General features: G+C 41.4%; 1 protein-coding gene across 2 annotated transcripts; it reads left to right on the forward strand.

Moving 5' to 3' along the window:
• The first annotated feature begins 784 nt into the window (after positions 1 to 784).
• rnaseh1 (ribonuclease H1) lies at positions 785 to 7,152 on the forward strand. Of its 2 annotated transcripts, XM_034123828.1 has the most exons (9): positions 794 to 878; positions 1,146 to 1,247; positions 1,593 to 1,717; positions 3,267 to 3,446; positions 3,834 to 3,933; positions 4,354 to 4,408; positions 5,083 to 5,167; positions 5,921 to 6,045; positions 6,914 to 7,152. In XM_034123828.1, exons 2-9 carry the CDS (start codon positions 1,183 to 1,185, stop codon positions 7,004 to 7,006), a joined length of 828 nt encoding a protein of 275 aa, XP_033979719.1. In that variant the 5' UTR covers positions 794 to 878; positions 1,146 to 1,182; the 3' UTR covers positions 7,007 to 7,152. The 2 variants fall into 2 exon arrangements, with proteins under 2 accessions (XP_033979718.1, XP_033979719.1); XM_034123827.1 differs by having other exon boundaries at positions 785 to 1,247.
• The last annotated feature ends 6,969 nt before the right edge of the window (positions 7,153 to 14,121 follow it).

Below are 14,121 nucleotides of genomic sequence, written 5' to 3' on the forward strand. Positions count from 1 at the left end.
GCCATGTACCTCTGATACAACTGAGCTGGAGTGGTTAACGTGGCAAACAGAAGTATTTAGTCTTATTTCACACAAAACTTAACATACATAGAGCTTTGAATATCGAGTCTACTGCATTTACGAGGAAAACGTTCCTTCTTTCTGAACACATGCACGGCCTGCTAAGCTAACTTCTGCCTCAGAACTCCCATCATACGGAGCTCCTCTACTACGCTTTATTCTGTCATATGAAACAGCCATCCGCATCCCCAAACTACATAATCTAACGTATCAGAGCCTTAAGGTGCCTTACGAAGTGTTTACGCAACAATTAAACAACATTAAAGCACATTTTAGGATAGAAAAGCCAGTCCTGGGAAGGGTGGCACAACTAACCTGTGTCAACGACGGCCAAGGAAGAGGCCGGAACATCGCGAGAGTTGTATTAATCCAATCCGGAGGGGTATTTACCCATCGCGAGATTTGACGCAGACCACGTTTCCAGTGCTGAGAGAACATCGCGAGAGTTGTATTTTATTATTTTTTGTATTATACTCAACTTTATTGAAGGTTGCATTCGCGGGAGTTGACACAGACCACGAATCCAGTGATAGTAAATATCGCGAGAGTTATTTAACAAACGTTTCATTTGGATTATGAAACTGTATTTTTCTTTATTTATATGTCTACCCCTGATGTGAACTTTTTTGTATACGAAACATATGATGTTCATATATGCTTTTGAATAAATAAATACATAAAAAAAAAAACACCTTAAAAAAAACGCCCAAAACATCGCGAGAGTTCAGCGAGAAAACGGGCTGTCAAGCTTTCCTAACATTACTTTTGACTTTCCTTTCTTTGTTGCTTTACTTCGGACTTTCAAGACTACAACAGAGGTTAAACTACTATCAAATTTACTAAAAATACTTTGTTAGAGTCTGTGGGTGTTTTTGTGAGAATAACGGTGAGCAAACCAGCTAATAATAAGGATATTAGCTGGTTTTAGCATCCTTTTCTGGCTGTGGAAGTACAGTTTTCTTTCTTTTTTAGAGCCAAACACACAGGGACCAGTCAGCTTTCTTTATAAATGATTGTGTAATTAGTTAAAGACACCATGATAGCCTCCCCAGCTGCGTTATGTTCAGACTGACTGGTGTTTTCAGAGCTTTACGCAGGATTGTCTGCAGTGGGGCCGACGACATGCCGAAGGGCAAGTTTTACTTTGCTGTGAGGAAAGGCTTCAAACCAGGAGTGTACAGCACATGGTGAGACTGTGTATATGTATTACTGTCAGAAAATACTGTCTGTTTAGAAGAAAATAACTGTCATTGATCCTGCACAGTGGGAGAGGAGGTACACACCAAACTCCATTCAGAAATATGGTGATTTAATGTGTTTTTGATCTTCTGTTAAACAGCACGTGCTAGAAAGTTCATTTTAAAGGGTTTTGGAAACGCAACAAACCATTCTTCAATTCGGCTTAGGAACAATACAAGTTAAAAGCAATATATACTTATTCACAGTAGAAAATACATATATTCTGAATATAGTAGCTTTTAATTAATGGATGTTTTTCTCATCATTTGTGGGTTTTTTTAACTGTTATTTAGGGATGAATGTAAGGGCCAGGTGGACAAATTCCCCGCCGCCTCTTTCAAGAAGTTTGCATCAGAGAAAGATGCCTGGGCGTTCTTCAGAGGAGTCGACCCCTCTCCAGTTCCACAGGTGAAGAAAGGTAAGCTAATATATAAAGCCTGTTTTTACTTCCAACTATCTTCCCCCAACACAGTTTATGAGCAGATTTGGGGCCTTAAAGGTCACCTATTAAGCAAAATCCACTTCTTCATGTCTCTTCTACATCAACATGTGTCCTCTCTTCTTCATGTCTCTCCTACATCAACATGTGTCCCCTCTTCTTCATGTCTCTTCTACATCAACATGTGTCCCCTCTTCTTCATGTCTCTCCTACATCAACATGTGTCCCCTCTTCTTCATGTCTCTTCTACATCAACATGTGTCCCCTCTTCTTCATGTCTCTTCTACATCAACATGTGTCCCCTCTTCTTCATGTCTCTTCTACATCAACATGTGTCCCCTCTTCTTCATGTCTCTTCTACATCACCATGTGTCCCCTCTTCTTCATGTCTCTTCTACATCAACATGTGTCCCCTCTTCTTCATGTCTCTTCTACATCAACATGTGTCCCCTCTTCTTCATGTCTCTTCTACATCAACATGTGTCCCCTCTTCTTCATGTCTCTTCTACATCAACATGTGTCCCCTCTTCTTCATGTCTCTTCTACATCAACATGTGTCCCCTCTTCTTCATGTCTCTTCTACATCAACATGTGTCCCCTCTGTGTAAAGAGACTCTGAAAGTTTCAGGAACAAAGATTCTCTCTCTTTTTGTCCGGATCCATTTCTATAAAAACCTGTCTGAAAATGAGCTGATCAGATTTTGGCCACTTTATGATGTCATCACGATGTTTTGTCTTGTGTAAGGGCCCGTCCACTCGGTGGCGTGCGTTGAAGCTTCAACGCTTCTTCCCATTCACTTTGAATGGGGTGACGTCAGGCTTTGCCGAACTGCATTGTGGTTCCGTCGCTTCGCTTTGCTCGCTTCAAAAGTTGAGAAAAGTTCAACTTTTGAAGCTTCGACGGAAGCTTCAGCCAATCAAATCATATGCCAGTACAAGCGCTAGCCAATCAAACCGCGTGTTTGTGTGTCCGGGGCGGGAGATTCATGTGATTGGTTGTTGGTCGAGTTTCAGACACGCCCACCGGCAAGCTTCAACGCACGCCGCCGTGTGGACGCTGCGTTACCATTAGCCAATCACCAACCGAGGTAACCCCCCCCCCCCCCACCTTATCACCTGAATCTCCTCCTAGAGCACCATTGAGTTCTTGGTAACCAAATATCTCTCAGAGGGGCGTGGGGAGGGGCTCCTTATTTTCATCTAAAGTAACAGACAGAGAATCAGCACTTTGGAAACAGGGCTGAAACAGAGGGGATTATGGGTAATGCTGCAATGATCTGTTTGGTGTTTCAGCCAATCAGAGACAGGCTCTGTATATATCTGAGACCTGTGATATATTGATGAGAAACAGTATAATAGGGGACCTTTTTTAAATGTCCAAAAAATTCATGCAGGACATCCATGCATAGTGTACAGTTCAGGATCAGGGCTATATCATTCCATACAGTCACCAAAACAAGTCAGGGTAGGCCATTTGAAATGGCATTTTGCCAGTTGTTCTCCTCACAATTTGTCCTATTGTTTCCAGTTTCTCAGAGCCTGGACTCGGCCCTCTCTCTGCTCCCTAAAAGAGGTCCGGAGCCTCTGGAGTACATCGCTCTCGGGAAGAAGAGAAGTCACTCGGACGAGGACGCACAGACACGTCCCAAACGAGTAAAACCGTCAGAAAGCTCGTCTTCAGTAAGCTCTGACGGATTCACATACATGGGTGAGCATCTCTAGAATGAGATAAATGTGAAGTCTAAATCGAGACACCTTTTGTCCGACTTGAATTGAAATATAAGATAAGATAAGAAGTACTGTATTGATCCCAATTTGGGAAATGTTTGTGTTGCAGCAGCATAAAAAGACATGGCATTGTACAATAAAAATTAAAAGACTAAAAATAACCAAAAAAGTAGAAAATATACATGTTGAATTACACATTTACAGTAACAAAATATAAAGCAAGTATATAAGCATTTTTTAAATTTAAAAACATGTGTTTATAATCTGTAAACATAATTTTTTGCTCATAGTTCACGTGTTCTGTAAAAGTTAAAGTTGAATAAAAGCTGAACTCCTGAACCTCACGCTCTGTCTTCCCTTCACGCAGATGATGCTGTTGTTGTTTACACCGACGGTGGCTGCACAGGAAACGGACAGAAAGGAGCAAAAGCTGGCATCGGAGTTTACTGGGGCCCAAACCACCCACTGTGAGCACACACACACACACACACACACACACACACACACACACACACACACACACACACACACACACACACACACGCACACACACGCACACACACGCACACACACGCACACACACGCACACGCACACGCTCACGCTCACGCTCACGCTCACGCTCACGCTCACGCTCACACTCACACTCACACTCACACTCACACTCACACTCACACTCACACTCACACTCTCACACTCTCACACACTCACACTCTCACACTCTCACACTCTCACACTCTCACACTCTCACACACTCACACTCTCACACACTCACACTCTCACACTCTCACACACTCACACTCACACTCACACACTCACACACACGTTGAGTCACCTTGAAACTACATTTTAAGCTTATTTAAAATACTTTATTCTTGGTCTTCTGCAGAAATGTGGCAGATCCTCTGGAGGGAAGACAAACCAACCAGCGGGCAGAAATACAAGTAAGCATATTATTTTATAATAATATTGTACTTGTAAACATCTGGATCTTAAGTTAGCTGAGAAAACTAGCTGAGCATTCGTTAGCAGTTAGCTTGCAGCCTCTCACTCCTGTTGAAACACTGATTCTGAGCTTGTTAGGTCTTGGATTTGTTTAGTTGTTGTGCACCAAAGTGGATAAAACTGTTCAGTATTAATCTGTATAATAACTGTGTGTGTGTGTGTGTGTGTGTGTGTGTGTGTGTGTGTGTGTGTGTGTGTGTGTGTGTGTGTGTGTGTGTGTGTGTGTGTGTGTGTGTGTGTGTGTGTGTGTGTGTGTGTGTGTGTGTGTGTGTGTGTGTGTGTGTGTGTGTGTGTGTGTGTGTGTGTGTGTGTGTGTGTGGTGTGTGTGTGTGTGTGTGTGTGTGTGTGTGTGTGTGTGTGTGTGTGTGTGTGTGTGTGTGTGTGTGTGTGTGTGTGTGTGTGTGTGTGTGTGTGTGTGTGTGTGTGTGTGTGTGTGTGTGTGTGTGTGTGTGTGTGTGTGTGTGTGTGTGTGTGTGTGTGTGTGTGTGTGTGTGTGTGTGTGTGTGTGTGTGTGTGTGTGTGTGTGTGTGTGTGTGTGTGTGTGTGTGTGTGTGTGTGTGTGTGTGTGTGTGTGTGTGTGTGTGTGTGTGTGTGTGTGTGTGTGTGTGTACAGGCAGCCTGCAAAGCGCTAGAGCTAGCCAAAGAAAACAACATGAAGAAGTTGGTCCTCTACACAGACAGCATGTTCACCATCAACGGTGAGATTAGTTCATTTGTTTATCGTGTCGTGGACAGTCTCCCAACAGAAACGATCACAACATGTAACACACACGCCACATCCAACACAGACTAGTGTGTGCAGGTCCCCATTGATCAACTGTCACAGAAAACAGTAAATGTGGCATTAGCCAACATTGCTAATTTCCAGCTGTTGTCCCCGTCCAGATGATAATAGACACATTTTTAAAATCCCAATACATCAACAGCATTAGTTATAAAGAAAGGATGAAAGACGAGTAGATAGATACATGTCACATATAGCAATCATATCACAATACATATCACATATCACAATCACATAAGGAAATTAAATTTAAGTTTGTCAGTTTCTGTCTAGACATTTTTTCAGAAAACTTTATGGAAGGGTGTAACATGGTCCAGGGAAGAGTCCTTTGAGTTTTGAGGCAGATACGGTTAATGGGGCGTTAATTTTCGTCTAAATTAGCACATCACAATCACCCAACAGAAACGATCACAACATGTAACACACACGCCACATCCAACACAGACTAGTGTGTGCAGGTTCTCAGTGATCCATGTTTTTAAGTGAGCTGTAAAGGTGCTCCAGTCACACCAACAAATCCATGCTTTCTGAACATGAATCCTGCCATGTTTTACTTTGAACTTCACCACAGTAGAGCTCGGAGATGTGTGTGTGTGTGTGTGTGTGTGTGTGACGTCTGGTGTGTGTGTGTGTGACGTCTGGTGTGTGTGTGTGTGTTCTGCTGCAGGTGTGACCAGCTGGGTGAAGACCTGGAAGGTGAACGGCTGGAGGCTGAAGTCTGGAGGTCCGATCACAAACAAAGACGACTTCATGAAGCTGGACAAACTGAACGCAGAGGTGGAGGTGGCCTGGGTAAATATCCGTAAATAATTCAAGTCAATTGAGAGTTGATATTGTTGGATAAAATGAAAAGTCACCCCATTTCTAACTTTTACTTTCTTAAATGGATGATTTAGAGAAGTTTCATTTCTCCTCCACCAAAGCAGCAACGTACAAAAACTCATATTTTTAGCTTAACGTGAAGACATAAGGATCAATAAACATCAATCAGTAGATTTAACAGACTGTAAAGGGGAGATGTTATTTTATGTTTTCATGAGAAAATGTTGTTTTTTCTGTTGTTTTTTTATTAATTGTAGCCTGTAAAGTGTCTTTGAGTACCCTTCAAAAACTGTGAGGGCTTTCAAATGTATTATTCTGTCATTTCAATTACAAAATATAGTCAATGTAACTAGTCGATAAACCCAGATAAAAGCATGGGATATTAATATATATATATATATATATATATAAGGCTGAAAACAGCTTTTTCTGACTCTTATGTATGAAAAATCGTGTTAATTAACATGGTTAGTGATTATTTGTAGGTCCTTTTCACTTATCGTCTCAGCTCTTTGTGGTTTTAAAACTTACCAAGGCTTCACAATTATTGAATTATTGATCGAGGTTACGTTGGATGAAAGGTGTTTATGACTTAAAATAATTTACGTGACAAGAGTTGCCCATGTGAGGATAATAAAAAGGTACCATAACCATCACATTTTGACCTCAGGGAATTATATTTGTCATTTTAATTGGTGCTTTCTGGAAAATATGAGTTTATCTGGAACGATAACACTCTCTTAAAAGTCAAAAATCAGTCCGAACAAGCAGCTCGAGCTGAGGTAATCACATGTCCTGTTCAGGTAAATGAATGTATTTGTTCCTCTTCTTCCTCCAGTTGCATATCCCGGGTCACTCGGGCTTCATAGGGAACGAGGAGGCGGACAGGCTGTCGAGGGAAGGAGCTCTGAAGCCTCTCCCCAAGAAGTAGCTGTAGCTCGGAGAAAGACACTTTTATTTATAAGAGATTTGCTGCAGGACAGTTTGGTCTGTTTCTCTACAGGAGAGGACGATTTTCTGTTAAATGTTCATTTAAATTATTTGTTTTTGCTCTAAATAAAGCTAATTCCACATCTGGATGTTTATTTTCATAATCAGAAACAGGTTTATTACCAGGTAGGTTCACATACGAGGAATTTGACTTGATGTCATGGTGCATACATAAAATATAAAACAAGAAATATAATATAAATCAAAAAATCTTTAAGGACACCGTAATAAAATATAGTTAAATAGCAATAAAATAAAGCAGTAATTTACATGGAAATAGAATGCTATGAATGAATTATAGGATATGAAATATGAAACAAGAAATATGTGCAGTAAGCAGTATGAACATTGTGTGCATTAAAGGTGGGGTAGGTAAGTTTGAGAAACCGGCTCGAGATACACTTTTTGTTATATTCCATGGAATGCTCTTAACATCCCGATAGCAATGAATATCTGAAGTGCTTTGACAAAAAATCCATAAATAAATATCATCTGTGGAAGCCGTGGCGCTGTAAAAAGCACGACCAATCATCTGAGCCGGCTCGGCTAAAATAACTGGATGGCCTACCTGCCTGTCAGCCTTCCATCTGTGCACAAACTTATCTCGTGCCCTCATTGGTCATGTGCGCGTTCGTGTGTGTTGGAGGAGGGGCTCTGTAAGGAAGTGGCAGATTTTCTCCGGTTGTGTATTTTCAAATTCTCGGGCCGTGTTTAAGAGGCCGGTAGCAGAGGGGAAGAAACTGTCCAGGTGGCGAGAGGTTTTGGTCCTGATGGAGCCTCCTGCCAGAGGGGAGGGGGGTGAACAGTTTGTGTCCAGGGTGGGAGGGGTCGGCCACTATCTTCCCTGCCCGTGATGCAGCATGAAATTAAAGTATGAGGTTTCTTCTGAGGATTGGTGCTTTGTTAATTTTTGAGGAAAGTTTAGGAACGTTTTATTCAAACCGGAACAAAAGACAGTTTTCTCCACCATATCTGTCAACTTCTCCTCTCCTCTGATTTCTAACGTGAAACCACTTTATTCTGTTTTTAACCCGTGTTTCTCTAGCACACTGTAATGTTTGCTCAGCTTGTTTGTCTGATAACTAAAAGCCTTCATCCAGTGAGAATATAGAAATAAAAAGCACCAATATTTAATCGAGTATGGTAAAAATGTGGCTTAAAACCGGGTAAAAAGTCAATTTATGCGAAACAAATATATAAGCAGACCAGAGGCCAGTTCATCAAACCCTGGATATCTTTGAGTTATCTGGTTTAACTAATTCTGGGTTGATTTACCGAGTTTATAACCAGTTCAAACTATTTCCTTCATCCTGACCTATAGTATCACTTCATGGCTTTAAACTCCCCACACTGAGCTCTGATTGGTCAGCAGAGATGCCAAAAGTACACACATCCTTTACTCAAGTAGAAGTACAGATACTCGTGTTTAAAAATACTCTGGTAAAAGTAGAAGTACTGACTAAACTTCTTTACTCAAGTCAAAGTAAAGAGGGCTTTGAAATGTACTTCAGTAAAAAGTACCCATAACTAGCAGCTGTTTTAAAGAGTACCTGACCTCCCTTTATATTAATAGAACAATAATGTCATTGTTAGCTAATGAATGTTTCCATGCTGAACAACGGCAACATGACAACGTTTTCATTGGTCCCTCTTCTTTAGAGAAGACCAGGAAATGACGGATACACGGATCATGTTCAAATCGGGGGGAAATTACTCAGTCTGGCTGTAATACAGGAAACTGTCCACCAGGAGGAGCTCCAGGTCGGTGAGAGAGCCCAGACTGAGGCGATTTAGGGTTTATTTTAGGATAACACACACACACGCACACACCAGCTTCCCTACTATGATAACCCGATTTACTGTTCATCCAAAATGAAGGTGAATTAATTATGACAATTTACTGACATAACAGAGCCAAGAAGTAACAGATGGAGATGGAGATTAAATAGATGACCTACTTATTATACCACCTTTCATCCAAAAATGCCGTCAACAAAAAATAAAGAAAAATAGACAGTAAATGACACAATTTGGAGTTTTTAAAGGTCCCATGTCATGCTTTTCTGGTTATTACCCGTCCCCTTGTGTGTTATGAAGGTTTGTATGCATGTAAACGGTCTGCAGAGTCACAAACCCTCAAAGTACACCCTGTAGCGAGTAAAACTCTAACCTGTCTTCCTCACACACACACAATCAATCTTTTCTCAGCTGCAGCTTCGCCGATTTCTCCTCCCAGCCAGACTGCGGGTGTGTGTGTGTGTGTGTGTGTGTTCGGGCTGGGTTTCGCTGTGTCTCGCAGATGGCCACTGGGCTCACAGTATACACATACTTTACAGAGATGCTGTTTGAGAAACCAATGTGAGTTTGGAACATTGAACAATGTGAATCTATTCTAGTAGACCTCAACAATGGAATTATGATCAGTAGAAATGGCCATGACATGGGACGTAAGAACATTTTTGAAAATGAATCAAATGTAACACCAGGGAAAAAAATTAATGTAAAAACCAATGTTTAAATAAAATAAAAATGCAAGTTAGAACTTAATACTATATTAAAATCCAGATTTAAACGATACGTCTCTAATTTTCTTTTAAAAATATTGAGAGGCAGTGACTTCCACAGTTTAGCGGCACTGGAATCAAAAGGCACTCTGACTGGCCATTTTATGGGAGGAGCATTTAAAGTAAAATAAAAAGGTAGTTTAATCTCATATTTAGCTCAGATGCAGAATCAGAAACAGATTTATTGCCAAGTAGGTTAACTCATACGAGGAATTAGTCTTAGTGTTTTTGGAGCATACATACAAATAAAACAAGAATGAAAAACACTGATAAAAAACTACTTTAAGAAAACTATAATAACATTAAAAATATAGCAATATTTACATTGAATATGGTTGAAATATAGCAGGTATACCCATACAGTAAAATAGGAATAAAATATGTGATATGTGCATTTACAATGTGATAGCAGGATATAAGATTCTGCACACTGAGTTATAATCGTCAAATGTTAGTAGACAGAACATTTCAACACTTCCTTCAACAGGAAAACGATTGTATAAGATATAATGTAATATATAATGTAATATATATAATCGTGCAGAACTACAGATGAGGAGATGACCTGAGTTTGGAGAAGTTGTAGGAAGATAAATTCTCTAGGGACTAAAAAGGCCAACGGGGACTCCGTAAAGTTTCTGCTATCGATTTGTTTTCACACCACGCACCAAGCTCCGACATGTCTCCGTATAACGTGTTTTTTTAACCGCCAACTTGTTCGCAAACAGTTTCAGGCGTAGAGCAACATTAAGATTTAGAAACATGTGAGTGTATGCATGATGGAGTCCCATTTACAGTCTGATTATATCTTGTGTTGGTGTCCACCAGCTGCTGAGGGACATCTCTGTGTGTAGCAGATACGGTATCTTCATTATTTGTTATTTTATTATATCATATCCTCCTCTGTAGTAGCAGGTTTTTTTGTTGTTGCAAATGTACGTTGTTTGTTGCGTATAGGGGTCATTTTAGGAATGCAAAAAAATGTTTTAAGAAGCTGAGAGGGGGGGGCGGGGGGTATATATATTTCATGAAGAAAAACACAGAATTTCTGATGTTAAAGTTGTTCATATGTTCTGATCAGAGCTGGGAGAAGTACTCAGATCTGTACTTAGTAAAAGTAGAAGTACTCAGATCTTGTACTCCTCCTCCTCCTCCTCCTCCTCCTCCTCCTCCTCCTCCTCCTCCTCCTCCTCCTGCCCCTACTCCTCCTCCTCCTCCTCCTCCTCTTCCTCTCTGACCTCATCTCGACCCCGCTGGAGGCAGCTCAGTCAGAGAGAAAGAGTTTCCTCTCGGAGGTCAAAGGTCGCCCTGCAGCGTCTTCACCTCCTCGCTGGCTGAGCCTCGTTAACACTCTTCCTCCTCAGCAAAAAAACACACATGTTCTCCTCCTCAGACTCTGGCACCGGTCCCCCGCTGCAGGGGCTGCAAAGAAACTCAACTAACCAGACATTAGATACATCCTGCTCGCACTGAACATGGAGGGTTTGTAAATGTTTAGACCCAGAGTCTGGAATAAAACCTGCATGTTCTGCTGGGGTTAAAAAAGAATCTCTGACACCTCAGACCGTCTGACACTGAGCGGAGGAGGTTAACTCGTAGAGAGATAATGGAGAAGAGAGAACACTTCATCAGCTTCTAGACCAGTCTTTAAGTCTGAGTCCTATAAAGTTTTCTATCCAATTCATGCTCTTGTTCGGCCCTTGAGGTCAAAAGGAAGTCAGAAAGGTAAAGTCTGAGTCACTTTGGTCATGTCCAAGTTGATTTCCATTGTGAATGTCAGATTCCAGGGTCACTTTCAAGTCACTGAGTTAAAGAATAACTTAACAAACCAGACATTAGATACATCCTGCTCGCACTGAACATGGAGGGTTTGTAAATGTTTAGACACAGAGTCTGAAATAAAACCTGCATGTTCTGCTGGGGTTAAAAAATAATCTCTGACACCTCAGACCGTCTGACACTGAGCGGAGGAGGTTAACTCGTAGAGAGATAATGGAGAAGAGAGAACACTTCATCAGCTTCTAGACACATCCTTAGGTCCAATTCGAGTCCTGCTAAATGTTCTATTCGATTCATGCTTATGTTCGGTGTAAAGACCAGCATCCTCTTCTGTGACCTTCTTTATAACCAACAGTTTTTTTCAACTCTCAGTCTGTCTGGTTTAGGTTTGGCTTCTTTGTGAATCTGCCCGTCTTCAAACAGCGTCACTGAGCTGCTTAAATCACTGAAGGTCCAGGTAGCACTCTCACACTCATCCTGATCATGTATCACATTTTCAAAAGGCAAAGTGACTTCATCTCCAGCTTTGACAATACGGAAGTGATCTTTCACATCTGCAGCTACAGAAGTTTGAAAATGTATCTCTGTGAGAGTTTGGTTTCCAAGAGTTCACTAAAGTCACCACGTTACAAACACAACTCATCCTTCTCAGTTAAAGGAACAGTACGTAGTAAAGTACCGTTAGTGATATTAAAGCTGTTTTATTTAACGTGTGTTTTCTGCATCCTGCAGGTAATTGTTTTCGGAGCCAAGGAAGAACTGGCAAAATGTGCTTCTGCTCAACAGATGAAGCGCTGACTGAACCGGAGGACCAAACTGAAAGCTGACAGGGGATTTGAAAAGGTCTATAGCCACCTAGCCAGGTTCTTTAGCCTCTTCTCCATGTGCCATTCTTAGAGCTTCCTCTATGACGCTCTGATGCACTCTCCAGGAACGCTGAAGAGTACGTAAGTCACATGAAACTGTATCACTTTCTTTGTTGCCTCATACCTGATCCCAGGATATCACCACAGCTCCACTAAATGTGCAACACCTTCCTTGGCTCTGATACAAACTGTATGTTGTTTACAAAGTGAGAGCCAGGGCAAAGAGAGGTGTTCAACCCAACAAAGCGTTGTGTTGTCAGTGTGTTGGAGATAGAGAGAGAAACACAACTCATTATAACATTGATTAAAAGTACTCTTTTTATTTGGGTTATATATCATTAAAGCCGTAAAAAAAGGAGTAACATATTCCATTAGGACTTAAGCTAATTAAAACATCCTAAGATACTGGAGGCATTTCAGCTTTAGGAATACATAGAGAGTAAAAAGAGAGTATAGTAAATATATTGTATAGACTATTGATCAGATATATACAGCATGTGCAGCAGTTACAGTAGGCAGTACAGGTATATATACTGTAGGTATAAGTACACGCTATGCTAATTATAAGACATTATATGAATCATTAATTGAAAAACAAGATAAAACCATTATTAAAGTTATTAAATCGACACTAGGGTGACTGAGTTCCCTAGAGAACACAATTAACAAAAACATTTGATGGATCATTTTACAATTTAGATATTTTATGAATTCAACCCAACACTTGTATGTTTGAACATGTGCAGCAGTTACAGTGAGAAGTGAAGTTATAAGGTGTGAGTACAAGTACTGCTAATATTGAGATGTTATATACAGAGACTGTAGACCAGGGGTCGGCAACCTTTTTGATATGAAGTGCCATTAAAAAATAAAAAATTGTTATCAGCGTGCCAACGATCGAGAATTATCAACGGGGGGGTGTAGGAGCTTGACGCTCGTGAACTATCAACAGGAGGGCGGGGGGAGCCTCGCTGCGCGGAAGCAGTGTGTGGACCTGTCAGCGCAACTTACATGATACCGAATTTAACAAACACATTTAAATAATTGGTTTAAACGGCATAATAATAAGGACGATCGTCCGTTCTGTGATTCTCCAGAACACACATGTTATGATATTAGGGTCATGCAGAGTGAGAAGAGATTGCTGTCCCTTTAAGAGAGAGAGAGACGGGTGTGGCGTGTGCATGTGTGTGTGTGGATGGTAGAGCGAGTGAGGGAGCGTGTGTTTGTTTCTGGAAGTGAAACGAGGCAGCAGAAAAACAGAGGTCTGTGATGTATTTTGTGAAACAGAAGAACAGCTAAATAAATGCAACGGCCTCCCAAGAAGAGCTCGCCTCTCTCCAGTCATTTAAGCTAAAGTGGGTTATTGAACCTGAAGCTTGTTGCTTCTGCCCTCCTCGACTACGGTCTGGGAGCCGACAGGAAAGTTCAACACACAGATGGCCAGTCCGCCCCTTTGTAGCATATTATTTCAATGAGAGATGAGCAGATCGCCACTGGGCTTTCAAGTAAAGACACAGCCACGCAAAAACTGCGGCATTTGTAAAGCTCCTTATGGGTACTGCAATTTGTGAGCATGCTTTCCTCTGTGGTGAAACGATCAGCCCTGCACCACGGAGGAAAGCGGCAGAAAGTCACCTGGAGTTAAACAGAGCGGGGCTGCGCTGCGTGCGGGGAGACGCGCTCTGGCGGCGGTCTTGTTCAGGATCCGAAAATACAATTTAAATATTTTGCACACTTATTCCACTTAGTCCTAGTGTGCCACTGGTTACGGTGCCGCATGCCAATGCTGGCACGCGTGCCAATGCTGGCACGCGTGCCAGGGGTTGCCGACCCCTGCTGTAGAC

The sequence above is a fragment of the Trematomus bernacchii genome, unplaced genomic scaffold (genome assembly GCF_902827165.1).
Source record: "Trematomus bernacchii unplaced genomic scaffold, fTreBer1.1, whole genome shotgun sequence".
NCBI classification, from domain to species: domain Eukaryota; kingdom Metazoa; phylum Chordata; class Actinopteri; order Perciformes; family Nototheniidae; genus Trematomus; species Trematomus bernacchii.

Bases quoted from the DNA above. Each gene is read 5' to 3' on its own strand.
- rnaseh1 (XM_034123827.1), top strand. From the start codon at position 1,120: ATGTTCAGACTGACTGGTGTTTTCAGAGCTTTACGCAGGATTGTCTGC. The intron at 1,248-1,592 runs GTGAGACTGTGT...ACTGTTATTTAG, and splicing joins CCAGGAGTGTACAGCACATG to GGATGAATGTAAGGGCCAGG. The intron at 3,447-3,833 runs GTGAGCATCTCT...CCCTTCACGCAG, and splicing joins TGACGGATTCACATACATGG to ATGATGCTGTTGTTGTTTAC.